The sequence below is a fragment of the Phaethon aethereus genome, assembly GCF_964289735.1.
Source record: "Phaethon aethereus genome assembly, chromosome: Z".
Taxonomy (NCBI): domain Eukaryota; kingdom Metazoa; phylum Chordata; class Aves; order Phaethontiformes; family Phaethontidae; genus Phaethon; species Phaethon aethereus.
In genome coordinates this window covers 64739361-64766846 of record NC_138577.1, presented here as the reverse complement: position 1 = coordinate 64766846, position 27486 = coordinate 64739361, and the positions used below count along the sequence as shown (strand labels likewise).

The window sequence follows — 27486 nt, the reverse complement described above, 5'->3', positions numbered from 1 at the left end:
ATTAACAACCTCATTCTAATTAGGTATAGGTTACCTAGACTGTAAGAAACTGATAATGGGGACAGACTACAACCGTTTGGTAGTGTTACAAAGAAAAATTGCTTCCAAGTTTTGGACATACACCCTTTACTGAAGAAACTGAAAATCTGATAATGTAATAAATGCAGCTTCAGTTTATTCCAGGACTTCTGAACAAGCAATCAAATCTATTCATTCTATATACAGAATATACCAGTGTTTGAAAATGACTCCCAAATACAATTCAGTTTACATGACATAGGTTAAATATCATGTCAGTAAAATAAATTTATTTATTGGCAGCAAAAGTCTGCCATGCATTAATTTGTATGCTGTGAAAAAGAGTGCAAAAACTGGTTAAATAGGCAAAACACTAATAGGGAGTTTATTAATAGTCACTGAAATACTTGGTAACTATGTGCCCACTCACCCATCAATAACATTTTTATTCCTTTTATCAGACTCAAGTAATATTTTATACCAACTAATTTTCTTATAACAAAACATTCTGTGCTAAGTCCTGATTTTTATTTTTATAATACTGATGACTTCAACTGGCTACACACAAAAAAAAAAAATATTCATTAACAATAAGGAGACACATCTGCTTGCATGCTTGCTGGGTGTGGAATGATCCACTTATTTCACTCATCTGTTCAGAAGCGATCCATGAGATTTAACTGCAATTAAATGTTTACTTGTTATATGACACAAAAAAATAAGTTAACAAAAGATGCATGAATTCCACTACACTTCCCCTAAACAAACTCAGGAGTTTTCTTTGTATTTTAAACTAATAGCGTGCTTATCTAATGACAACATCAACTACAAGTAAGGTTCTATATTCACCAGTTTCTCCTTATTGAAAATATTTTTAAAAAGATGGTTTTTTGACTCAAAGTACCAGAAAGACTCATGGACTGGGCCCCACCAGAGGACTCTGATAAGCACCACCAAATGATATATACAGGCTAATAGTTGCATGAAATAGAATGAGCATTAAATAGAATGAGCATTAAAATGCAGATTTAAGGGATAAACTTTGGCTCTGTTGAAAATATAGTGCATGTCATGTTCAAACTCCAATACATTTATAAACACTGTTTAGTATTTTCACAGCACCTTCCCTCTGACATACTGAAACTACTCTATCTTACAGCAATGAAGATTCATAATTTATCTGCACAGCAGGCGTTATCAAACAGTTCACAAACACAACTGCAGTCTGCACTGAGTTTATTTATCCCATTTAAGTATTTTTAGGGCAACTTCAATAAAAATGAAGAGCAGCAATAGTGGTCTTTTACTGATTTTTTTCTGCCATTGCCCAGATGCAGACAACCTTAGAAGGACCCATTAGATCTTGCAGGAAACCAGTTTTCTCTGAGAATATTCGCTAGTGTGAAAACATTTTTTTAATGCATACTAGTATAATTTTTTTCCTAAGCTAGTAAAATAATACAACCCAGAAAAGCCCATCTGCCTTTTTTTAATATATATGTGTATAGTCTTATCAGTTAAGTCAGGGCGTATTTTAAGTCTGCTTTCCAAAAAAAAAAAGGAAATACACATCAGAGCTGTCTTTCGGTGATCTGCACCCCAGCCACATTAAATTTTGAATCTTCTCAGCCAAGGTCCTCACATTTTAGCAAAGGATTAGGTAGATGAAAGGATTATCTCAGGACATTAGGTTATTTAAAATTTCTGAAGGAAGCCAACAGAGAGCAGAGACTCTGTCCTCAGGAAGAAAGGTTCATTGTAATTCCACACAATACACATTCCAACAAACATCAAGACATTTGACCAACCAGCACAACCATGCTGGCTATGTAGTCACCACATACGCTTCAGACAACCTTGTAAGACACATTACTATTTGACTAACAAACTTGAGAAGAACACTGGAAAGGTATTAGGCGTTCTGCATAAGGGATACTGTGGAAAGCATTATAGCGTAGTATGCTTGCTAGCAGAAATGATTCAGCTACTAGAACATATTAGCCAATTCAGTTTCATTTTAGTTTAAATGAATTACTTTCAGAGATATTAGCAAAATGTGGTAGCACTATTTGTCACTTCCTTTATTTTACACTAGACCAACTTCATTAATAGAAAACTAATCTGCGGGTCATAATATTTTATGCAATGACTGAATTACTGCAGAAGAAATTGTAGTTTACCATTAAGAAGCTGGACATATATGAAAATATATACTGTCATAAAAGCACATTTTTAATCTACTTCTTTGACTGTGTTTAAATGTACCTGTGGTACAAAAGCACAAGAGCGTATCATACAAGAAATCATGAAAAAGGCATTGACTGATATTTCCCTTTTAGGACTATTTTTAATCACCCTCCAGAATGAATTAAAATGAATCTCCACCAGACTTGGGACTGGCACTTGGAACAGGTCATGAATTTTCTATGCATTGGACAGGTATACGTAGCAAAACTGCTGAAAATCCAACTACTTACCCCAGAATGATGCAAGACTGATGAACTTCTATATGGAATACAAACAGCTGCTTCATGGATGGGACTTCTTGTCATTACCCTCTTTGGTAAATAATGCAAAGCACTACTGCTTTTATTTCCAAAAATATAGAAAGGATTTACTAAGATGAGTAACTCTTTCATTAAGAAACCAATTGACAGCAACTACTTATAACCATCAAATTGGAGTGCTCTCTCATATTTTACAATCAAACGGTTTTGGACGCAGCAGTGTTATAATTCTTCTGCCACAACACAAGGAAGGAGTGCTGAAGTCCTGTTCCCAGTTGTATACACCTTAGTCAGTCTTTTTGTTCCAGTTCTCTTTTTCCTTCTTAATAGTCAAAGCAATTAACTCATCTCTTTTAAAGATAAGTCACAACAGAAGACAACCACTTTGGCAGTCTTAATTTTACTTTCCATTTTTCTCTTCTGACAAGATGCAGAGAGGAAAAATAAAGCATAAGAACCCCAAAAAAGCGCATGATTCAGGCCAGCTGAAAAACGCAAGTGAAGGACTCCCTATTTTGCGTGAGGATTTCCTCGGGTGCATCTTTATGTATGATATACAGAAAGCCGAGTTTCTGTGTTTTCTATGTTCACTTTGGGGGACTTGCTGGTACAATTTATCTTCTATGGTCATGCACTACAACTCTTAGGGTCTTCTGGACAAAAAACTGCCTTCTGCCAGACATACAGTTCTGTGACTGGGAAAAATCACCACAGATCTTAAGAGTGGATGAAAAAAACGCCCAGAAGTGTGACACAATCGAAATGACAAGCCATAAGAATCATATTAGCAATGGTATTTTGAATGAACGAGAGCAAGACAAAGCAACAGGGCAAAAGATTTTGCTTAAATTGAACTGCACAATGTAAAAGCCCCAAAGAGTTTTTTAGCTGTATAAATCCAGAAAAATGGTTGTACTTTAGATGTTACTATAAAAGAAAAATGATCTGTACTCTTTTTAGAAAAGCAAGGAAGAAGCTGGAGAGACATCTAAGATAAAGACAAAATAGCATTAATGCTGCTGAGGTACAGGTAAACAGTAACACTATCTCCACTGATCAAAAGGTTGAAGATTAGCAATAAGAGGGACAACGAGGCATACATAGAATATAGCTAACGCTAGCTCGACGTGTACATATAGGTCATATAAGTAGGCCAATACTTTAATATTATTCCATTCAAAGAAAGACCACCTAATGAGTCAGATATGAACCATCAGCATGGATACAGAAGTTGAATGTGGGCTTGCAAATGAAATTTGAGAACCTTCACAGGAAATTTATAGGAAATAGGAGGAGGACTCTCCACCTAAAAGAGAAAACAGTCTCAGAAGAAAAGAAGATTTCAATTAGGAGAACACAATCAGCGATACCCAAAAGATCAGCACGACAATACTGTGAGATATGGCTAAGGAACTGGTCCTCAGAGATTTTGATGAAAACAATCTCAGTACAGTACAAGAGCTCTAAGATAAAACCAGAAGGGAGGAATTCCTGATACGTTCAATGAACTGAGAGATAAAAAAGACATACCAGACAGTATCTGCCAGAGCAATTAAGATGCTCTCCTTTTCATAAAGTGAATGCTAGCTTCATTTCTGGTTTGAAGATACTACTTCCCTGATGAAAAAGGTGCCAAAAGAACATTCATCTTAAGGCTTCAAATTTAGATAATGAGGAGAACTAGGGAAATTTTTTGCTTTTAGAAGGCCATAGATGTTTGGCATGAAATGGAGTTTTTTGATTTATAAGCATGAATTCTTCAAAGAAGCTTTAGAGAAAATAATTTTCTGAAAATGATCCTCTGCATTAGTCACTTCTGCAGTGCAGATTAAGTTATTTAGGAGAGGCCCCAAAACCAGTTTGTAACAAACAGACTATGACAGTAACTCTGGCCCACCTACTGATGAGTGGATATATTAACCACAAAATCTTTGTGTGTGTGTTTTATAGGTATTAGCACATACTAAAGGAAATATAAATGCTGATGCGTATTAAAATATGAACGTACAGTAGAACATGCCTGATGTCCCTGAAGTCTATGATTTGATTTCAGAAATAAGACGAATCTTGTACCTTTTCTCTTCTTTTTTTCTCATCCATGACAGAATTGGGTATCTCAGAAGGACCACACATAGAAAACCGAAGACTCATGATATCTTTACCAAACAAAATAAGGTATTTTAAATTATTAGCAAGGCACTCACATACAGAACAAGTTTCTGGCTGAATATGAGCTTATTATTTGAGTTGAGCGGATCATCTCTCTTCAGAGCACCTTCCCAGGAATTATAATATGCATTGTCTTAGTTTGCTATTGTAGATGTCTAGAATTGGGAGTAGCACTGTGCAGAGCCATGGAGATGTAACACAAAGTTATTAAAAATTAAAACGTTCAAAGCTAATTAAAAATATCTCAAGTACACAGTGAAACCAATTAAACAACACAGCTACTCAAAAATCATTTTTTGATAAGGTAACATTTTCTGTTTTAAACACAAGTAACACCTTCCAATGCAGCAGAAACTATGCATAATTGACGTACACATATTGTAAAACACTGCACTGGATGTAAATTAATGTTCTACCTTTTAAATTGCAGGGTGTAGCCTGAAAAACAAAACTTGCTGGTGTGAAATTTAAGAACAGCTACATTTTCTCAGACCAAAGATACATCCCAGGCCCTGCTAGTGACCTAATGGCCGGTAAGAAAAGGAGAATGATAATTCTTCAGAGCATGTCTTTGCCCTCCGAAGATCTGTGGTACAAGATCTGCCTTTGTAGGCTAAACCACAACAGTAGTGTAAGACGTGATGTTTCTACATGTGCCAGTCATGGAAGTATTCTCCTTCCATAAATTTTTTCAGCTGCTCCCTGAATCTATATAAACAACCCACTGCTGTAGCAGCCAGTTGCACAACTTAATGACATGTTTTTAAAGAACACGTTTGTCTACTTGCTTTGAATCATGTGCATACTGTGGTTATATGATTGCCCCTGCTTCTTGCTTCTAATGGTGAGCAATCATCACTCCCTATTCACTTTCTCCACATCACCCAACACGCTGTATATATCTTTATCACATTCTCCTTCAGTCTGCTTTTTTAAGTTTGAAAAGCCCAATCTACTTACTCACTAATTCTACAGAAGCTCTTCCACATATCTGAGCGTTATTTTGCCTTTCTGAATTCTCTTACATCAATTTTGTAATTTAGGGAGCTGAACATAAAATGGTCACAGGGAGCCAGACTCTTCAAGGTGGTACACAGCAAAATGACAAGCAGAAATAGACAATTTGCATCAAGAAAAATTCCAGTTAGATACTGAAAAAAAAAAAAATCACAACGAGGACAGCTATCAAATACTTAAACAGGTTTCCCAGAGAAATTTCCATCACTGGAGCTGCTAGACCCTCAGCTGCAACAAAGCATTGTGCACCCTGATATAACATCAAAGATGACCCTGCTCTGAGCAAGAAGCAGGACCAGATGGCCTCCCTAAGATCTCTTCCAACTTAAATTATTCTGCAGTTCTATGCCATTTAGGAAGCAGGTGCACATCAATTTATACAGTGATGCAATGTTTTCTTCTCTGTTCTCTGTTATTTTCCTTAAAATTTCTAGGATTTTTTTTTGGTTTTGATCACTAGGTAAATAGTGACCTGATATATTCAGGAACATTTAGACCTTATTTTGAGTGGTAACTCAGAGTTCATTACTGCTATATGTACAATAATCTACCCTGAAGGAATTCAATTACACAATATGATGCCAATGTTAAAAAAAAAAAGACTGTTAGAAATAATATGTATAATTTATAACAAGTCAAGGAATTCATGCAACTTACTATCAGAAATATTTGCTTTATTTCCAGATAAATTTTCTGTTGTGATCCTTATATGTGTATGATTACTTATATACCAATATCTTGAAGGTGCAACATGGGTTAGAAAGTAATTTTTTTTTGTTCAGAGAAACATCAATAACAAAGACAATTAAACAAGAGATTGGGGAACTATTTGGAGACGAAAACCTGAAAGCCTTTTGTGGCTTTTATTTAGGAAAGCCTCAGAATTCAGCCAACACTCTGTGCAAATAAATTATTTTTTTAAAAAGGAGCATGAATACTATGACTGACCCTTTGCTTTCTTTTTGAATGACTATTTATCAGAACAGAATGTACAGTTAAGTTGTCTGCACTATGTTTTCTGTTTTAATTAAAAGTTCCAGAGGACCAATTTTTCAAGCGACATATGAAATGTCAGGGAAATGTCACCTTCATCTTTGAAATGATTAGTAAATCTTCCAAACACAGAAATACGTATTAGAGGTCTTTAAGGAAATAAGAGTACCTCATAATGGAGGCTCGCATTAATTTTTTCAGAGACATGGTACATTTTAATCATTATATACTAAACAGCCTTTTTCTTTTTAAAAAAATAGGATTTTGATTTCACCTAATTATCATCAAGAATGTCAACTGTGCTCTAGAGAAGAAGATGACTAAATGTACTGCACCTAAGCTGAGGCACTGAGATCCTGTCCAATAGCTACTTTTGTGGAAGGAAAAAGTAGCCAGACAAAGGCTTTTGCAATGCACATAGAGAGGCCCCTGAAATTCCATAAGGAATTCCTGCTGTGCTTCTCCCAAGTAACTAGTGATAGGATGAGAGGAAACGGCCTCAGGTTGTGCCAGGGGAAGCTTAGAGTAGATAATACGAAGAATTTCTTTACTGAGAGAGTGGCCAAGTGTCAGAACAGGCTGCCCAGGGAGGTGGTGGAGTCACCATCACTGGAAGTGTTCAAAAAACCTGTAGAAATGGCACTTCAGGGTATGGTTGGTTGGGCATAGTGGTGCTGGGTTGGTGGTTGGACTTGATGATCTTAAAGGTCTTTTCCAACCTTAATGATTCTGTGATTCTATGATTCTGTAATTCTGTGAATGTATCTGTACACCATTAAATCCTAATACATCTCTGTCCACTGATCACATAATGATGCCAAATAAGAACTGATTTCAAGAAAGGCAATTTAACAAACAAATTCAGACTTTTGAAAGCTTACAGCCAAATTTAGAATGAATACATATTTTTGAAAAATTAAGTTTAAATGCCATTACCTTATGTAACTGGAGAAACATGTGACAAGGAAAATGAAGGCTTCCATCCTACAAAATCCTCGGGCTGGTATGTAAATGTACAGATATGAATTGTTTCACTGATTCAAGAGCACTGTTGTTAAACAATAATGCTATTATTAACTGTCTGTACAAATATTTTATTAGTTCTTACATGATCACTTCACTAGTTTCAAGTAATCAAAAATTACCAAATTTCAGTCTGTACAGCACTTGCTATAGAAAGAGACATACCTGGTCATAACTTGATCCTTCTCCTCCTTGGTTGTCATTGCCACATCGCAGTAAGAGATCCCCAAACATACACACAAGGCCTCTCTTGCTATAATTCTGTGTAAGCTCATGAAGTTGCAGTGGGAGAACATAGACTACACCGAGTGCTCCTAGCTGTACTGCAGTACATAATGTTCACGCAAGCAAGAAAATCGACATCTTCTCACATCCTCTGGCAGCTGACCATCCAAAAAACCAAGATGATGAACTAGCTGCTGGTCAAAGACACCATCTGCCAGGACAACATCTTGCTCAACATTCAGGCTGTGTTGCTGCTAGAGAAAACCAAGAATCACAAGCCAAAAAACAGTGAATGAACTACTGCCACTGTTCCAGGCAAGATTTAACCAAAGCAACCTGAAACACAGTCAAGAATGGATGCGAGGTAAGAGTATACAAAGGAATGGGATACCATTCTTCAAATAGTCTCCCTGTTTCCAAACATTTTTATCTTCCTCAGCCAGATATAATTTTTAGCCTAGAAACCAGCATATGGTTTGGCAGTTACATATACTAACAACATCAGAATCGGCAGTCAGTAAATCAGTGAGGTTTCATGAATGTTGAAATGAAATTTCAAGAATATAATCATAAATTTAAAAACAACATAAAGCTCAAAATATGTTAAAAAGAAAAAATATTAAGAGATCATAAAACATGCAAAGCAAACAAACTCTGAGGAAATTTTTTATTTCCATCATCTAAACATTTGTCAGATGGCTATGAAAAGCACATGCTTTATTAACTGAAATATACATGCACCCAAAAATCATTTAAAACTACCAATTCTTAGGAGTATTTTTGATGCGAAGAGGCTGGTTTTATTCTGTACTTTATTATCATATAGATCCAGCGGAAATAGTTCTGGGCATGTATGACCCAAATTCTATAGAAGAACAGAGAAATAGAGTAACGTTAGAATTGCTGCCCCAGAGCTGTAATCAAGATCAACACTATAGCTGTCCTTCGAAGCGATGAAATCTTCCGTGTGAAATATGTTTTAAAACTGGTTATATACATGCATATACACACACATGCATGCGCAGAGTGATCCTGCCATCCCAATTTCAAATTAAAAAACAAAAACCAAAACGTGAGCTAGAAAGAAAATTCTTGATAAGGTAATGGAAGAAATTGATTTCTTTTAAATACACACATGTATTATGCTGCATTACTAGCATTTGGAAAACTTCATCTCTATTGGACTAAATTGTGATAAAGTGTCAACTGATCAGTTTTCCTCTATCAAAGATGGACATCAGTGGAGAAAATAAGCTCTATGTCCTGAAGTTTTCATACCCTTATTTTTCTACAAAAAGTATAAAGGCAGACAGTGGTTTTGACACTTGTTAAGAAATCACAATATTCCACGATAGCACTTCCTGAATTGAATGGCACAGTTTTAGGTGGCCAGTAGAGAGTTTAACTTTTTAAAAAGTTAAGATCTAACTCTTCAAACTGATGAATATTACTTGAGGACTAATAGAACTTCATTACAACCATTGACCTAATAAAAAGAGGTTGAGTCATCCCTGCTGACCTATGTTCAAGAGAGCCATCAAAATAGGGCAATTTTAACAGAGGAAAAATTTGCTGAAAGACGGCTATATGGGACAATAATACAAAGCCACAGGTGGCTTCACCTCTAGGCTACATTTTGCATGAGGTATGAACAATTTTACAATGTAGGTCGCTGAAGTACCGAACTATGCATACAGTGCACCACACAATGAACTCAAGAGATTAAGCAAATATAAATACAATTTCCAGGCATTTTTATGTGAGGATCCAGACTGTTGAACGTGAAAAGTGTTGCACAAAGTGGACAAAACATCTCAATTCCTGATCGTCTCTGTAACGGTCAGTAGCTGAAGTAAGGAAACGATGAAGCTCATCTACAGCTACCACAAGCATGTTGCTGAATCCCTGGCAGTGTACAAGCCAAAGAATGCCATCTAGAACTGGAAATTATCTTTACTAACCACAAACTTAAAATAACAGTAATAGGCTTGCCAGAAATCTATGCATACTTACATACCCTGCAGACTGAGAAACACAAACCATTACCCTTTTCTCATTACTAGCAAAAACCTGTGCTCTGGTTATTTTAAACCTCAAAAATTCCAAATAGGAAGCCAGGCCACGTTTCAGCAAGGCACAAAGCATTAACTGTTTTCAATCTTTTATTCCTGATCTGCACAGGCAAAGCTCCTCTGGTCCCATTGACTACAATGGCATCAGCATCCTGATGAAACACAATCTCATAGAGCAAATCTGTTTGGCAGTTTGTAGGGAGTGGATTAGAAGGTAGCAAAGAGAAAAATTACAGTTATATGCTACAAGCAGGTGAATTATTGCTGCCATGGATGCTAGTCAAAAGATGTTCCAGAAAAATACAGGGAATACAGAGGAAAAGGTAAGGGGTCAATAAGAAGGACAGTTGGGGGGTTCCTTCCCAGAGATACCGAAAACAGTTTCACCTGTCCTCAACTCAAGCAAAGGTTCCCTTCAATAGGAGATCTTGTAAGGAGGACTGCATCTTTAGAGTTTAGCATTTTGCATCCAAAGGAGAATATATGGACAGACAACTGAAGCAACTAACTGGATGCTGTACCAGCTGCATAAAGTGAAAACTGAAGCTACGGGAGCAAGTGGTCTGTGCATCAGCCAACAAAGCAGAACCCTGTGCCAACTGGGGGTTATGCAGCCCAAAAGATATCCAAATACAGTATTTATAAACATAGCATGAATGGAATACAGCATGTTATTAGTGACTGCACTTAGCATACAGGTCAATTACTTTAATTAGAATGCATTACTCAGTAACAGAAGGAATGACACAGTCTTTCCAGATCTCATTAAATATATATTCAAAAAGATGTAGTTTGGATTTGGCTGCTTTGTAGTCACAGATACACACAGTATCTGCCTGCTAAAGAAATGTATCTGACAAATCTAGTGGTGGAGTCCAGATTTTAGTCATTTAATCCCAAGAAAGTCTGGTCCCTGGAAAAGGATTAGAGGCATTGAAGTAGCTATAACCTGAAGTGCCAACAGCTGCTAGGGGAACAGCGGCCAAAAGTCAACATGTACGGAAGGAACAGAGAACAAGAACATCCTCTCTGTATTGCACGACCTTGAAATCCACAACTAACCGTAAGTCCTTCCAGGGATCGCAAGACACCAAGAACTAAAGGTTCAATAGCTGCAGACTCCCAGGCTGTAGGCAGGGACTTGTAACCCAACTTCAGCAGAGGTCCATGCCACCCTACAGAAGACAGTATTCCATCGGCAGGGAGGGAACCTCCAAGTTTTTCCCTAACCTCAGAAGAAGTTCCTAGAGGCCCGTAAAGAATCTCATCCCCTCAGCCACCCACATGAACTCAACAGAGGTACGTTGTCTGTAAGTTTATTATCATACAGTTCTGATTGGTTTAAGGTAACTTTTGTTGGATTCTCTCCACATCACCACCCAAAAACTGGCACTTACCAATATGTAAGTGACTCATTGCCTGGCTCTAATGAAGCCACCATGGCAAATGCTACGTCAAGCAACATGAAATAGCATTACATGTGTTATGTGATTTGACAGGATGTAAAGCCTTTTTCTTCCCCCAGTAAATAGTGTTATTAAATATGGACTGGAAATGGTATCCTGTTTTGAAAATCATATTGTGAGAGGATGCATTTGTTTTATCACAGAAAAACAAAGCTTCACAGACTGAACCCTGAACAGCTTCAGTCAGACGGGACACAATAGGTTCACATTTATGTTAGCTGTATTAAAGAAAAAAATGGTCCTTTCATAACCAGAAATATTTTGCAGTATGATTAGATTCAAATTTCATCAGGTATTTCTGTTTGACAGCTAGCACAGTCAGAATATGATGTTTGCTTTTGGTTTTCACAGATGTCTGCATCAGTTTATTAATAAAATCAGCTTGCGTATTAATAGATAAAATGATGGAACAACTTTGTGACAGCTTTAGCAGCATACCTGAGGTAGGCTTAATAAATAATCTTTGTAGGGTATCAATTTAAAATTAAGCTTTTATTTCTATAAATAATCACAGAATCACAGAACCACAGAATGGTAGGGGTTGGAAGGGACCTCTGAAGATCATCTCGTCCAACCCCTCTGCCAAGGCAGGATCATCTAGGGCAGGTTGCACAGGAACATGTCCAGTCGGGTTTTGAAGGTCTCCAGAGAAGGAGACTCCACAACCTCCCTGGACAGCCTGTCCAGTGCCCTGTCACCCTCACAGCAAAGAATTTTTTCCTCATGTTGAGGGGGAACCTCCTGTGCTGCAGTTTGTGCCCATTGCCCCTCGTCCTATCACTGGGTACTGCTGAAAAGAAACTGGCTCCATCCTCCTGACAGCCACCCTTTTATTTATAGACACTGATAAGGTCCCTTCTCAGCCTTCTCCTCTCCACACTAAACAGCCCCAAGTCCCTCAGCCTCTCCTCATACGAGAGATGTTCCAGTCCCTTAATCATCCTCGTAGCCCTCCGCTGGACTCTCTCCAAAAGTTCCCTGTTTCTCTTGAACTGGGGAGCCCAGAACTGGACATAATACTCCAGATGAGGCCTCACCAGCACAGAGTAGAGGGGGGAAGTAACCTCTCTGAACCTGCTGGTCACACTCTTCTTAATGCACCCCAGGATACTATTGTGCCACCAGGGCACATTGCTGTCCCATGGATAACATTGTCTACCAGGACTCCAAGGTCCTCCTCCACGGAGCTGCTTTCCAGCAGGTCAACTCCTAACCTGTACTGGTGCATGGGGTTGTTCCTCCCCAGGTGCAGAACTCTACACTTGTCCTTGTTCAATTTCATGAGGTTCCCCTCCGCCCAACTCTCCAGTCTGTCCAGATCCCACTGAATGGCAGCACAGCCTTCTGGTATATCAGCCACTCCTCCCAGTTTTTTATCATCAGCAAACTTGCTGAGGGTACATTCCAACCCTTCATCTAGGTCACTGATGAAGATATTGAACAAAACTGGACCCACTACTGATCCCTGTGGAACACCACTAGCTATAGGCCTCCAACAGGACTCCATGATGTTGGTCACAACCCGTTGAGCTCTGTTGCTTAGCCAGTTCTCAATCCATCTCACAGTCCACTCATCCAACCCATACTTCCTGAGCTTTACTACGAGGATGTTACGGGAGACAGTGTCAAAAGCCTTACTGAAGTCAAGGTAAACCATATCCACTGCTCTCCCTTCATCTACCCAGCTAGTCACTCCATCACAGAAGGCTATCAGATCGGTCAAACATGATCTCCCCTTGGTGAATCCATGCTGACTACTCCTGGTAACTTTCTTTTCATTCATGTGCCTAGAGATGGCCTCCAGAAGGAGCTGTTCCATCACCTGCCCAGGGATGGAGGTGAGGCTGGCCGTTCTATAATTTCCCAGCTCTTCCTTCTTGCCCTTTTTGAAGACTTGGGGTGACATTGCCTTTCCTCCAGCCCTCAAGCACCTCTCCTGTTCTCCAGCATTTTTCAAAAATGATGAAGACAGGTGTTGCAACAACATCAGCCAGCTCCCGATTTTTATTCAGAGCAGACATGCATAACACACAAATACCCACTACTTTTTCAAATAAGGGAAAGAGCAAACCAAGACAATGCTAGATGCTTTTACACATTAAATAAACACCAACACAAATACTTGTCAATTTAAACAACAGAAGAACAAAAATGCAAACCAAATAAATAGGCAGCGATCAAATTCTATTCTGAGTAAAGCCTATGGCCCACTGAGCTCATGTCATATCTCAGATCACAGCTTTATAAATCATAAGTACAAACAAGACTATTCTGAAAATACAGACAACAAGAAGGAATGAGTCAGTGTGCAAGTCTCAGTAACGGTACCAGAAAGTAACAGATTTCGATCCTATCCAAAGTGAAATTCATAAAATGTATCTAGTAAAGTGAACCAAAATAAATGAGGTAGCATTTCTCCCGCAGAGACTTTGATTTGTTATGGTCAGTGGTCAACACAAGGAGTCTTTCACATGTTTCAGTCATTAGTCATTAAAAGGGGACTGTCCAACCAAGGGGTCTCTCCTCAAAGTTCATCAGTAGCACCTATTAAGCATCCTCAAGCTGCTTGTCAAATCAAAGACCATTCTCCTCTGTTACAGAAGAAACTTCTTCTGCTCCCCACCAAAAAAGAACCAATAATTTCTACAGATTAGGCGTATAGTTATACACACCTCAAAGCATCAACTTCTTAATACGTATGTTGAAGAAAGTAACTGAGGTGATACTTCAGTCACCTTGGCTGAAAATCCTTATTTCCTCACCAATTTTCATTACATATTATAAAGCTACATTTCATTATCACACTGTTCCTGAGACACTTCGATGCCAAGATCGAATTGTAGATACAATTATCCAAATAAAGAGTGTTAATTTACAAATGATATATCTAAATCACACAGAACAGATCGACCACACAAAAGCAGCAATCACCTGAAGTGGAACAAAACCCTCTAATACACCGCCACAGCTTTGGATACTACCACACCGGCTCTCAGTATAGCTCTCCTAACAATTGTGTTCGTGATCTTACAGAGGATGTTTCCCCAACAAGAACAGCCTTAGAAGAAAACAGTCACATTTTTCAAAAAGCTACTTCATTGCCCCATACAAAAATTACTTGAAGACAAATCAACTCTCCATTAATAGTACTTATGTAGTTGTCATAATAATACTGTAGCTTGGAACTTGCATTAACAACCACTAAAAAAGTACAACTACACTGTAACAGGATCCTGTAAGATACAAAATGTTCACAATTCCCACCTGGAGGTTTGTCTTTTTGTCCCATAGAGATAACAACATCTCCCCTTTATGCTATAATAGCAGCTAACTTTTACAGCAAACTAGTTAACATAAGCAAATTGAATTTATATCAGCTGTTCTGAACCTTCATTTTCCTTGAGGATTGGGGCTTCTTTTTCAGACTAATGAAAGACTTGTGTACCTAAAACTTTCTTTTTTTTTGATCCAGAAGCTACTTTTTAACTTTTTTTTAGTAGAACTCTCTGAATATCCTGTTTTAGTACAATGGTATATGGTCATGTCAGTGTAATGCCTGCTCAGTCACATCAGCTTTTCCTGTATTGCAATATTCTCTGCTCATCCAGAATGACTTCAGTGTAACAATTAACAAGTTCAACTGCTCTAGACAGCTGCTAGCACAGATGATGAAAACTTCAGATTACCATGATACAGAAATTGTCAAGACTGTCAAGCATCTCATTTTAGCCTTCCCCGCCCCAACATATTCAAGTTTCCATTTTTCTCTCTCCTACCTGCAGTTCTTTGTTTTCATTTTTATCACAGTCATGAAGTAAATGCTAAATACAGGTTTCCCGAGTGAGATAATGTCAGTTCTGTTAGCCCTTGTGAAAGTCCACATTGTCACAAAGTTTTGGCAAAACCAGGTAAATTTAATTCAAAAGGGGAATGACAGAAGTTTATATTATATATAAACCCAAACATTGAGCGATTTTATTTCATCTTAGTACTTGAAGCCAAGCTCTGGAAATAAAACAAGTAATTCTGAGGCACATCAAAACTAAACATTTTGAGATATAGCTCCTAATTCTTTAAATTCTCAGGCTATATCACTTGTATCCTACATTTTTCTTGATTATATTATTTATGCTTTGATTTAGCACTCAACATATCACTGCAGCAACGTGCGTTGAAAAAAACAAAGCCACAGTATCAGAGAAAAATTCTCTCATGGAATTATACTAATGCTGACAACCTGTAAAACAGCATGTACATTTTGAAATTGTCAAGGTGGGTCCATTTCTCATCCTCTCATTCAACTAATCTAGAGAGCAACAAATTAAAGCAGTTATTCCATTTGGCAAGCAAGTGTCTATCAGAATATTAATGTCAGCGTCTTGAGGGCACCGACTAGTCAGGGTCACTGAAGCCTATCTCACTTGGAGATCACACTACCCTTGCCCATGTGCCCACTAGCTTCATTTGAGCTCAGTGATGGGCACCGAGACCTAGCCTGAGCTGTATCATAGGTACCCATCTCCAGCTTTGTCTTTGGCCCTGCCTCCTGGATGGATCCTTCATACACATCTTGTAGCTTTCTCCAGTCCTGTGTCTGGTCCTGTGTCCTGGAGGGACTTTGGACCCACGTTATAGCCTTGTCTTCAGCTTGTCTCTGACCACTTCTCCTTTTCTCTGGGACTCCTACCTGGACTCTGAACCTGATTCATTGCTCTGCTGTCCCTGGAGCTGCCCATGGACCCTGTTAACATCAGTCTCTGCCACTGTGCTCAGACCCTGTGGGATGGCACCCCATCAGTGAGGGTACTGCCTAGCCTGGGGTCACCCTCATCTCCTGGATCATCCCTTCTCTTTGAGCAGCTGGCCCCTGCTGCATCCTAACAACCATTTAGGACTCATTTCCTATCATATCTCTAGATACTGCCTATGTGAGGACATTTTAAAGTGCAATGAAATCTCGAAGAAAGCAATTGAGGTGACTTTTTCCCCATAATTTGATTCACATATATCACAAGTTTCTGTGACACACTAAAACAGGAAACATCTATAATCTCATTTCTCTCAAAATGTCATGCTTATGAAACTTAACAAAGCTGCCAAAGGTTAATAAGTCAAATTAAATACCTGTTCCAAGTTGCTTTAATAATTTCCTAAAAGGGTTAATAGAAAAGAAATTACTTGACTAAGAACTTTACTTAGTCAAGTAAACGTTGATTAGGAACCAAAGGACCTGTTAGGAACACCTGGTAAAGAGATTATCTAAATTCAGCATCTCGCAGATGTTAGATTTGAACTTTTTTCCCCAGAAAAAATTCCCTCCTCTGCTTTCTCTCCAGCCAAGAGAATCATAATACATTCTGGAAAAGGACTTTTTTTTTAAGCAAATGTCTTTTATTAAAGGCACTGAGTGAGACTAAGGAAAACTCTGAGGCAGGCAAGTCATTCTTAGCTACTCTACCTTTAATTCAGTTTGGTTGGTTGGTTGGTATTTTTGAGTTGTACAGATCTATAACCACGTTTCCAGACAATGAACTGTTGATTTCTACAATTAAGAAGCTTGAAAAAAAAGTAAGATTAAAAAAATTACTTTGCTTACAGAAAAATTCTGCAGTAACTTCTAGAAAACAAACCTGCTTTTTGATCCACACAACCTTGCACATCAGGAATGTTATGTGATTAAAAACAGAAGTGATTCATCAGCGTTCCAACAGTGCTCCAAAAGTAAAGGACTTCAATCATTTTTCAAGAATTACACATTTCCATGCATCTCAGCTGTGATACTCCAAGCTTTCTTCTTAGGATGAGTTAGTTCTTCTTAGTTTCAGAAATATCTGGATATCTACGATTATCTTCATGCAAATGTCAGTACCTTTCGCACACTACCCTAACACAACAGCAAAATAGAAGTAAGTTTCTTGTGGCCTGTTTCTGTACCTCCCTAAAAAGAAGCTGAGGTTAAGTATCCTGGAATTTTTTTACTAGATTACAGTGACTATCACATCTCAAACAGGATTTTCGCTTTCCCTACTATTAAAGACTTTTTGAGACAAGAACTTCAAAGTGTCTGCTGGAAAGTGAGATTCACCTGTTCAGATATTAAGTTTGGATATCAAGTATTCTTTATTGCTTAGGTTATCCAAGACATCTACATGGGACTGGCAGACATGCGTCACAGCTTGATGTCAGGTAGGATACTTTAACCAATCCAAAAATGGCATTAATGTGATGTTCAGGCACCTGGATCCCAAGCTGACCAGAAATGTTTTGGCATCTATCTTGCTGCTGGATGACACAAAGAAAAAAAAATCAGTGATATCTGAAACATGCTATTTCATTTACCCCACTGTTAAAGATTACCAACTGTAAAAAATAAAAAGAACAAAAAATGATCTGGACTGTATTTTAAGGGTAGTGCTCTGAAAGATGGGTTAGATTGCCATTCTGGTTTCTCAGTCTGTAGCAGGTAAGAGCTTCCCCACATGGCAGAAAGGAGCAGAAGCCACAAAGCAGACCTTAAAAACATGCACTTCAAAGGTGGCCATAAACTACCCATAACACTAGATTAAAACCATAGCTTCTAATTCCAAGAAATATTTTATAGTAGATTTTAAGACTTTTAGAGGCATAATAATTGCCTTTAAGAACAAGCGTATTTTTAACCAACCACTTGGAAAAAAAAAAAAGGAGAAATGGGGAGGAGTGGCTGTAAAGCTGCTGTGTGGAAAAGGACCTGGGGGTGCTGGTTGACAGCCGGCTGAACATGAGCCAGCAGTGTGCCCAGGTGGCCAAGAAGGCCAACAGCGTCCTGGCCTGTATCAGGAATAGTGTGGCCAGCAGGAGCAGGGAAGTGGTTGTGTCCTCGTACTCGGCACTGGTGAGGCCACAGCTCCAATACTGTAGTGACAGGCCCAAAACTGAACACAAGAAAGACATTGAGGTCCTGGAGCATCTCCAAAGGTGAAAGGTCTAGAGCACAAGTCTTATGAGGAGCGGCTGAGGGAACTGGGGTTGTTTAGCCTGGAGAAAAGGAGGCTCAGGGAGACCCTATTGCTCCCTACAACTCCCTGAAAGTGGGTTGTGGCGAGGTGGGTGTTGGTCTCTTTTCCCAAGTAGCAGAACAAGTTGCACCAGGGGAAGTTTACATTGGATATTAGGAAAAATTTCTTCACCGAGAGAGTGGTCAAGCATTGGAACAGGCTGCGTCGCCACCCCTGGAAGTATTTAAAAGATGTGTAGATGCGGTGCTTTGGGACATGGTTTAGTGGTGGACTTGGCAGTGCTAGGTTAATGGTTGGACTTGATGATCTTAAAGATCTTTTCCAACATAAACAGTTCTATGATGCTATAGTTCTATGATTCAAAGCAGCCAAATGCTATCACATTATTTCCTGTGTGTTGCCTAGAGGCTATGAGAAGTTAATAATCACATGAATTCGGTCCCATCATCATGAAAAAGATGCAAGAAGCCAATGGTCATAATTCTGGCAGAGAATTACTACTTTCCTCCCAGCACACAGAGAAACATTCCAACACATACTGAAACATATGCTGGATACCAGTATGTGATTTCTGTTCAAAGGGAAACTTCTGAGTGAAGCTTTCCTAATTCACAGAGAAGATTTTGACTGAAATAACAAAGCCCCAGTGGGTATGCAGTGCTGCAACACTACTATGATGAAGCCTTCTTCCTCAAGGAAATATGAAAGCTCTTGAAATATTTTTGGCAGTTCAAGAGAAGTACTTACCTCAAGTACATATACTCTCCTTCATATGGAAAGGTTAAACTATTTCTGCACTTAAAATATTCTGAGTTTTGTTTACTCTGAACGAACCACCTCCCTTAGTTCCTCCCAAAGTTCGCTCACACTTCTAATTTTGCTTTTCCCCAAGGTTAATGCTCAATATTTTTTGATAGATAATATGCTAACTTTAAGAAATACATAATTTCTGAGCCTTAGTCTATGAAAAGATTACTGACAGGTTAATCTTCTACTTCCAAAGTTTCTAGGCATGTTCGCTGGGCCTGACAGCTCCACTGACCTCTCATCTTGTAAATTCTGGACCAGTCAGTAATACCCATGTGGGACAAAGTATGACTGAGTTTATCTGTCCGTTACTTTAGTACCTCCTTTTGGGTTGTTCTTCCTCTGATGTATGTCCATCAGGCAAGCAGGATTTATGAAAAGAAGAAGCAGAAGCTAGAACATACTCACTCTGAGAGCAAGAGAAACAGAGTTCATTCTCCACACTTCCTAGAAGCATCTGACATTTGGAGCATTTTTGCTCCATGTTAAGTTCTGGCTGTAAGCCAGAAACACAGGTCCCAGCCAGCAAGGTTGGAAAGTGGCCCAAAGCAAAGATCACTTAGTTGAACTTCAGCTGTCCAGACATCCAACAAATACAACTGTTTACTTCCAAGTCTTTTATGAATTAGTAGGCACGACTTCTACAATGTGACTGCACTGGCAGTGTTTCCTCTGCTGAGACAAAAATAAGATACCAGTGCTGCACAGACTTATTTTGGCCCTGTTTCTATTGACAAGAAACTTAATATCTTGGACTAGCACTGTGCAAGTCTACAAGGTTTATAAAATACATAAATCAAATAAGTGTGAAGGGCTCCCACTTCCTAATACATGGCCCCATAATCTTAATTTTATATAAATGTCATGACCCACAAATTAGTGCAGAATTACCTACATGGACAGATAAACAAGGGAGCTGTTTGGCAATGCATTCCAAAGTGTAGAAACACCTCAATTCTTCTGAGTCAGTAAGAAAAAAACTACAATTTTAGCTCTACTATCAAGCTTTCTGCTACTGCTGCAACGGGCTGTCACAGAAGCTAACCATTTCCCTGCATCTGTTTGAAAATGAAGATCCTATACACCCTGAGACAGTATGGGAGAAGGAGATCCCCTAGACTGTGGGTATATCTCTCAGCAGATTATGTTTCACAGCCTTACGATACATCATCTAAAATGCGTTTAGTGAAGCATCTTTAATCACATAACCAAATCCTGTAAATGCTCTCTCATATTTATGTAACAGACTTTAAAAAATTCAAAATGTACAAATTGATTAAATTTGTCAATTATGATTTTGGTGAGAATCCTGAAAAATCTGCCTCAAACCCAGATCTGCAGAGGAAGACTCTAAGACTACGGATTTGCTGATCACACTATTAGAAGGAGCATTGAGTCATGGATTCTAGAAACCAGGGATGGAAATATAAAGCATTCACATTAGGAAAATAAAGAGGTACTTCTAGAATAACTTACAAATAACAAAACTAGCATGTTTAGCACTGTTTCATGCATTTAATATTTTTTCTTCCATAATCACTGAGAACTTTGTTTTTTTTACCACAATCTTCACCAAAAGCTGGCTTATCTTACTTTTAAAGCAATCACTGAGAATAGGATCTCTGAAGCTTTTTAAAATGGAATGACAAATAGTAAAATCAATTATATACGTGATGAGCCTTTATAACTTTCTCCTTTTGGATAATTCTGCTACAAGAGATAAAACTGGAATTCAGGAATGTAAAATCTCTTACTAACAGCCTTTTTCTGTTACCCTACTGTGTACAGTTTTAAGCATGGCACTCTCCTGGAGTGATGCATTAATAGTTAGACCCATCCCACTGGCTGTATCATGATATCATGATCCTTCAGATTCCTCCTGCCTTGTGCAGCTTTCATGAATTCATGTTACCAGAGACATTATGGTCTCCTTCCTACTCATTTGCCCTCCAGAGTCTTCCATCCTGACAACCAAGCTGGACTGATGTCCTTTAAGGAGCGTATGGAGACAGAACAGTGACTTTGTACTGTTCCTCCAGGGACAGTTCAGCTGCACAGGTCTTTTAGTTGGCTTACATGCCGTTGAAGACCATGTATTAGGGTCTTTCTATATTACAGATGTATTTTATTATTTGTTAAAAAACCTAAAAAAATCATAACAAAACCAAACCAAACCATCATTTCAGATTATTTAGATGTTAGATAGATGAGAACACACATTTTTTCCTCCACGTTTCTGTGTCTCATATGCTTTTTTTAAACATATGTAGTGATGAAAAATTTTGACTGTTCAGTCACAACTAGTCTTCTGGCACTGAGCTCCACCTGCTGACAAGTCTTTCAAGTATTGCAAAACTTTCATACCAAGTCTCAGTTTTGTCAGTGGTTCCAGTATAATGCTGCAGTACACAACATAAATCTATATGAAACATTTCTACACTGAGAAAACCATATAGTTTTAAATACATATTCTTAAAAATAATGGGTTTGCACCTTTAAAATATTTTATTTTACCTTCTAAGAAAAAAGGACGAGACATATGAAAGTGGCATACAGATTTCACTGTATTACTGCTAAACAAAATTAATTACTATTTTATAGTAAATAAATCTGTTGCCAGGCTTAAGCATTCCCTGAAGGCTTCCTATTCTGTAACAATCTCCAAGTCAATACTGATGCTGTAATTTTGAAGTCTTACTATGAAATGCAAATCACCATCATTCTACTTAATAACCTGAGTAAATGTTTAACTGGCACTGCAATACTCCAAATATTCCTGATGTTTTTATTTCTAATCAGATCATTAGTTATCTAAAAGTTTTGTTGTCATTGTTTTCTTGTTTTAATTATGGTGGACTACTGCCATGCTCTGCTGATCATACTAATAGCAAGAATAGCATATGTATCTTAGGACAAATGACAGACCATACATCCATTAGCTGAACGTCTAAATACTGAAAAGTTAGTTCAAGCTTCCAGTTAACTGGTTAGTTTTTGTAAAGTGACATAATATATAAGAATTTCGATAGTACAATGTTTTGGAAAAAGAACAGTTGTTTACAAGGAGTAACTAGCTTTTTCTTAGTATCTATCTCCTTACTTTAATACAAGTATAGAAGAAAAAGTTAACTATGAATCTCCCAATATATAGCGCATAGTGTCTTAACTGCATAACTTTAAGGGGCTCAAAGACATTCTTTTAAACTTGTAGCACCTTCAGCATTAAAATTATCTGTCTTGCACAGTTATGTCAGTACAAAGGTATAAATGCTAGAAATAAGAAAATATGGGGTTTTTTCCACATATGATGCCAAAATTGTTAAATGCAATGATCAGGAATGCCCAGAAATAGAATTTTTTTAACTCCTTGCTATGCTGTCATGATTGAACAAAACAGAATCATCCACTAATTTCCTTTTTTCTTAAAATATGCACAGGAACACCAGTACACAGCCAACATTATACAAACAATAAAATATATTGACCAAACCAAACAGTATTCACAGTATTGAAGACACTAACAAAATATGAAACTTCCTATAGTTAACAGAGGCAGAAAAGAAGAAGGAAACAAAGGAGGTTATAACACACATTTAACATAACACTGTCTATAAAAACACATCAAACAGCATTTCAGAATTTAACTTCTTGTTAGTATTCTATTAGTTAGTTAGTACTGTTCCCTAATCTAAGAGATGGAAAACAAAACAATTTGTGAACTATTCCACTACGAAATTGGCTGTATATGATATCATATAAATACTTAAAGACACACGCAACTTTACAAAGTTGTTTTGTACATCATATTTTTATTTTTAAACTACCAAAAGAAATCCACTTGTGACTAAATACATGAAAATCTACTTCATATGCACACATACTTCATATGCTCACAACACAAGCCAATTATGATTTTGTCATTCTTAGGAAAAGAGCTTGTAAAACAAGTGTTTACGATGAATTTCTGAAGACGAATAAATAATCACACACAAATGTAGTATCAGACAACATTTAGGTGAACTGCTTTTAGATAAAGAGGAGAAGCCTAAATGGATTTATAGTTGAAGAAAAAATGATCCTCCTGAATGATATCAGGATGAGCAAGAACATTTCGTTTCTGATCATTTAGCAACTGTATAATTTTAAGGAGTTTCACTAAAAAAGAATCCCATTATAAAAATCATCAGGATGCTTATTTATACAAACAGCCCATCAGCGTATTATGTTTTCACCTTGAGATACAGTCAAGACTGCCCTCTCAAGGTACAGCAATTTGAAAAATGTTTCACTTCGACTGCAGTTGTATCTACAGCTTTTTAGTCAATTTTACTAGCACAGGATAACAACTTAGTAGTTAAACAAAACTTAGGTTGTATTTGCCTGTCTTAAATAACTTCCTCAATGGAAATCAACCAGCACTTAAGTCATATTCCATTATTTTTCATGGTGCATACAAAGTATAAGACTAAGTCTTCTGAAGCCAAAGTAGTGACATTTTTCTTACTCTCAGCACATTTAATATATGCCAAAATGTACTTCTTGCATCATTCTAGAGAGCTCAGTATGTACCTCCTCCAGCAAAAAAAAAAAAAAAAGATTATCATAGGTAACTTTTATTCCCAAAAAACTAAAAGGTCAGAATTCTTCACTGTGTATGCATATATGCAAGGATTATTTTCTCCCACCCATTGAAACAGAGATTTGGACACCAGAAGACAGATTTTAGTAATCTTGAACTGAGGTGGAAGAATACAATTCTCTTGATGAGACTCGTCATCTCAACTAACCCTTATGGACAATATTCACTAGCACTCCTTCAGGATATCACATGAAACAATTAATGAGATAGCCTACCCCAAAAAGATTCCAAGCCTCCTAATCTTACACAATCGTTATCCTGATCCTTTCCTTCTCCTTCTCCATCTTTTTGTGCTTTATCAGTTCCTCCTATATCATGACAAACATACAAGCTTTTTAAAATGTTCTGTACCAGTGAAAATGGCAATCACCTGCTAGTGCCTTGTAAATATTAAACGGTAGTAGGAGAAGCAAGAGAATACTGACAATTAAGTATAACTGTAGAATGGGAATGGAAAAAAATCAAACTTGTTTCCACAAGTAGATAGAGAAAACAAAAGCATTCTTCTCAGATACAGTAATTTCATTATCATTTCACTGAGCTAGTGCTCTGTGGACCAAAAGAAATGTCAGGCTGAACCTCTAAAGGAAACAAGCCACAAGCATTTCTCACATGTCAAACATAATCCATAAAATCAAACACTACTGCTTGTCCCTTCAGTAAACAGATACTGTTTGTTAATTTTTTATGTGGCCTACTATCTCTACACATAGCTGCATGCAACTGAGAAAAGGAAGTCACACAAAATATTAGCAAAGTACTTATCTAAATTACACGGAATCTCATCAATAGCACAAAAAGTTCCTTCTGATTATTAAGAGCATGTAAACACTTAAAAATAGTTGCAAAGAAAACAGTGTTTGTTTTTGTTTAAAGAGGAATGACAGTACATAAAATTCATTTCTCAATTACACAATGTGTGCAGTGATTCCAACACCTGTTACTGTTAGTTTTCTATCTGCAACTGTGAATGCATTTCTTCAACACAGCCAATGAAATTACCAATAGCTCCTCAGTCATGTTTACTAAATCTATTTAAGCACTTACACTTTTGATTAGAAAACAATCTTATGAGAATCTAAGCATGAAGTGTACAGAAGACGAAACCAAGCCCACAGACATACAGAGGGTGTTACAAGTTATTGCAACTTAAACAAATCACACAACTGAACTGTTCTTCTAAACAAGTCTCCACAAATGCAAAGGGAAGTTTATTCATTTCAGTCGTCCCTGTGTAGATCTCAAGACTCTGACCCCAGGACTGAAGTACTATAGCACAGCTGCACAATTCAGTAGAACAGATGTAAAACTTACCATAGAAGTCACTGATCTGGCATCTTCTTCATAATTCACTACAGGTGGTGGCTCTTTCCCATCATTCTCTTGAACCTTTTGTTCCAGTAGTTCTTTCTGGGCTGCAAATTTTGCCTCAGAGCATCTTAATTGCTGAACTGTTTGCTTAAGTTCTTCCAGCGCTTGCTTTTGGCTCAGCAAGAGTACAATACTGCAAAAGAAATAAGAAAAATTTTAAAAATATACATGATTCAAAATAGATACTTTGTTTCATAAAAGCTTTTTTTTAAAAAAGTGGTGAAAAAAAGCATTACATTTATTCAAAGGCATAAACACATGAAGCAATTCTAGAAAATTTTCAAAGCTACAAGACATCTATTTTGCCATTCTTGTTTCTCAATCTATCATAAAAATAATGTTGTAGTAAATACAGATGAAACTACTATTTTTATCCAGTTTTGACTGAATGTATAAACACTAGGGTTCCACATCCTTTAGAGGAGAAATACATCTTTAGATTATGATTTCCAGTGATGAGAAATCCATTGCAATCCACATAGTTGTTGTAATAATAATTCGCACTATTAAACTCACCTTACACCATTATATATTCATCTGGCGCCAAGTTAGAGATATCTGTTGTCTTTTCTGGAATTAAAGGTCCTCTACTGCGTAAGTATTTCTGACTGCAGTCTAACATTCTTCTTATGAAGCTAAATAAACTGAGCTCTATGAGGAGTTAAAAGCAATTTTTTTCTTGTCTTCTGCATGTTTTTATGCCTCTTCTCTGAATACTCCTTATACCCCTGAATACTCCAGACACAGGCATAGTTCAATCATTACTGAAGGACAAACAGACCACTTAAAACACCTACAGGTAGCTAGATGACTCTATTATCCCCCTAAAACAGCCAAAACTAAAGATGGACAGAAACAGCCTAAAAGACAGAATCATCCGCAGTACAACAGACACACTGAAAAGCACTCAAGTGGAGCGCAGTGACATGTGATCTATAAAGAGATGCAGAGTTCTCAGTCTGCAAGAACAGATGAAGGAGGTAGAGGGACCAGAACTAAGAATAATGAGGACAGTATAAAGAAGTATTTTGTCACTCTGGATCTTCAGCATAATCCCTGGAAGACAGACCCTCCTGCAAGTCCTACCCCTGAAGAAAAAAAGAAATTTAGAAGTCAGTGATATTGAGATTGTTCCTTCATAAACTGATGCTGAGCCAAATGACTATTCAAACAGGTTCCAAAGTGATAAGGGAGCCATCTGTCATAAAATTCTCATTGGCAGGAAAAGATAAAAATCATATCCCTATAAATGAGCACTGCACTAAGTCACCAAAGAACAGAACTCCGTACAATCAGAAGAATGATCATTCATGTAAAAAGGATAGGTATGATGTATGAAGACACAATTAGTGGACCTGAAACTGCGGTTTGGCATGAGACTGCACACATTTAAAAGCATCACACAAAGTAATGAACAATTATCCTGACATTATCCTCACTATAATGTTCTTTCATCTGGTCTTCATTATGAGAGGAAAAAAGAGATCACCCTCTGAAAATGATGGCTTTCCACCATCAGCAGGGCTTTAGTGAATACACGTTGAACAGAATGACAACAACTTAAACACTGAATAGTTTCAACTCATCATGATCTGGAGATAACACGACATACCCTGCAAGTTAAAAGTCATGAGCTATTCTCTTTCCTGAACTGTGGCAAGTTGGATTATCATCTAAATGGTTTGCCCAAATCCAACACAGAATGCTCCCCATTCCACATATGCACAAGGAATTAGAACCTATAAAATGGCTTGCACAAGTGCAAACTTTATAGTCCTTGTAGCTAGCAAGAACTACTAGCAACCTCACAGATTGAGATGTTATGTGAAGTATCCTTGCAAAACCAGAACAGGGCAATAGGTTGAGAAGCTGTAAAAAGGTGAACCAAATCAAAACCCAAATATTCAACAGATTATTATATCGGGAGGGCAGATGGTATGCTTGAGACATATATAAATAAAATATAATTAAAACACTCTCTGTGTTGCAGAGTCATTTGAAGGCAGAAAAAGATATTGGTGCCAGGATGATAGTACGAATACAGCTAAATACTGAGGAGGAACACAAAATCAGAGGCCTGGAGATGCACTTCTGTATATGCCCTAATGGGCATACATGGACTACATGCAAAGATGGATTTGTAGTGTTGCCAGAATTAGACACCGAGAAATGCTTTCAAAA

At 37.6% G+C, this 27486-nt stretch overlaps 1 protein-coding gene across 3 annotated transcripts in view; it reads right to left on the bottom strand.

Annotated features, from left to right (window-relative positions):
* The window catches only part of FER (FER tyrosine kinase), a gene marked incomplete at both ends in the record, with an annotated part of 164926 nt that overhangs the window by 98382 nt on the left and 39058 nt on the right, over positions 1-27486 (bottom strand). For all 3 annotated transcript variants that reach the window (XM_082012894.1, XM_082012893.1, XM_082012895.1), the window contains one exon: positions 25249-25438. In XM_082012894.1, coding sequence (XP_081869020.1) covers positions 25249-25438 — 190 coding nt within the window. The remainder of the gene's footprint in view (positions 1-25248; positions 25439-27486) is intronic.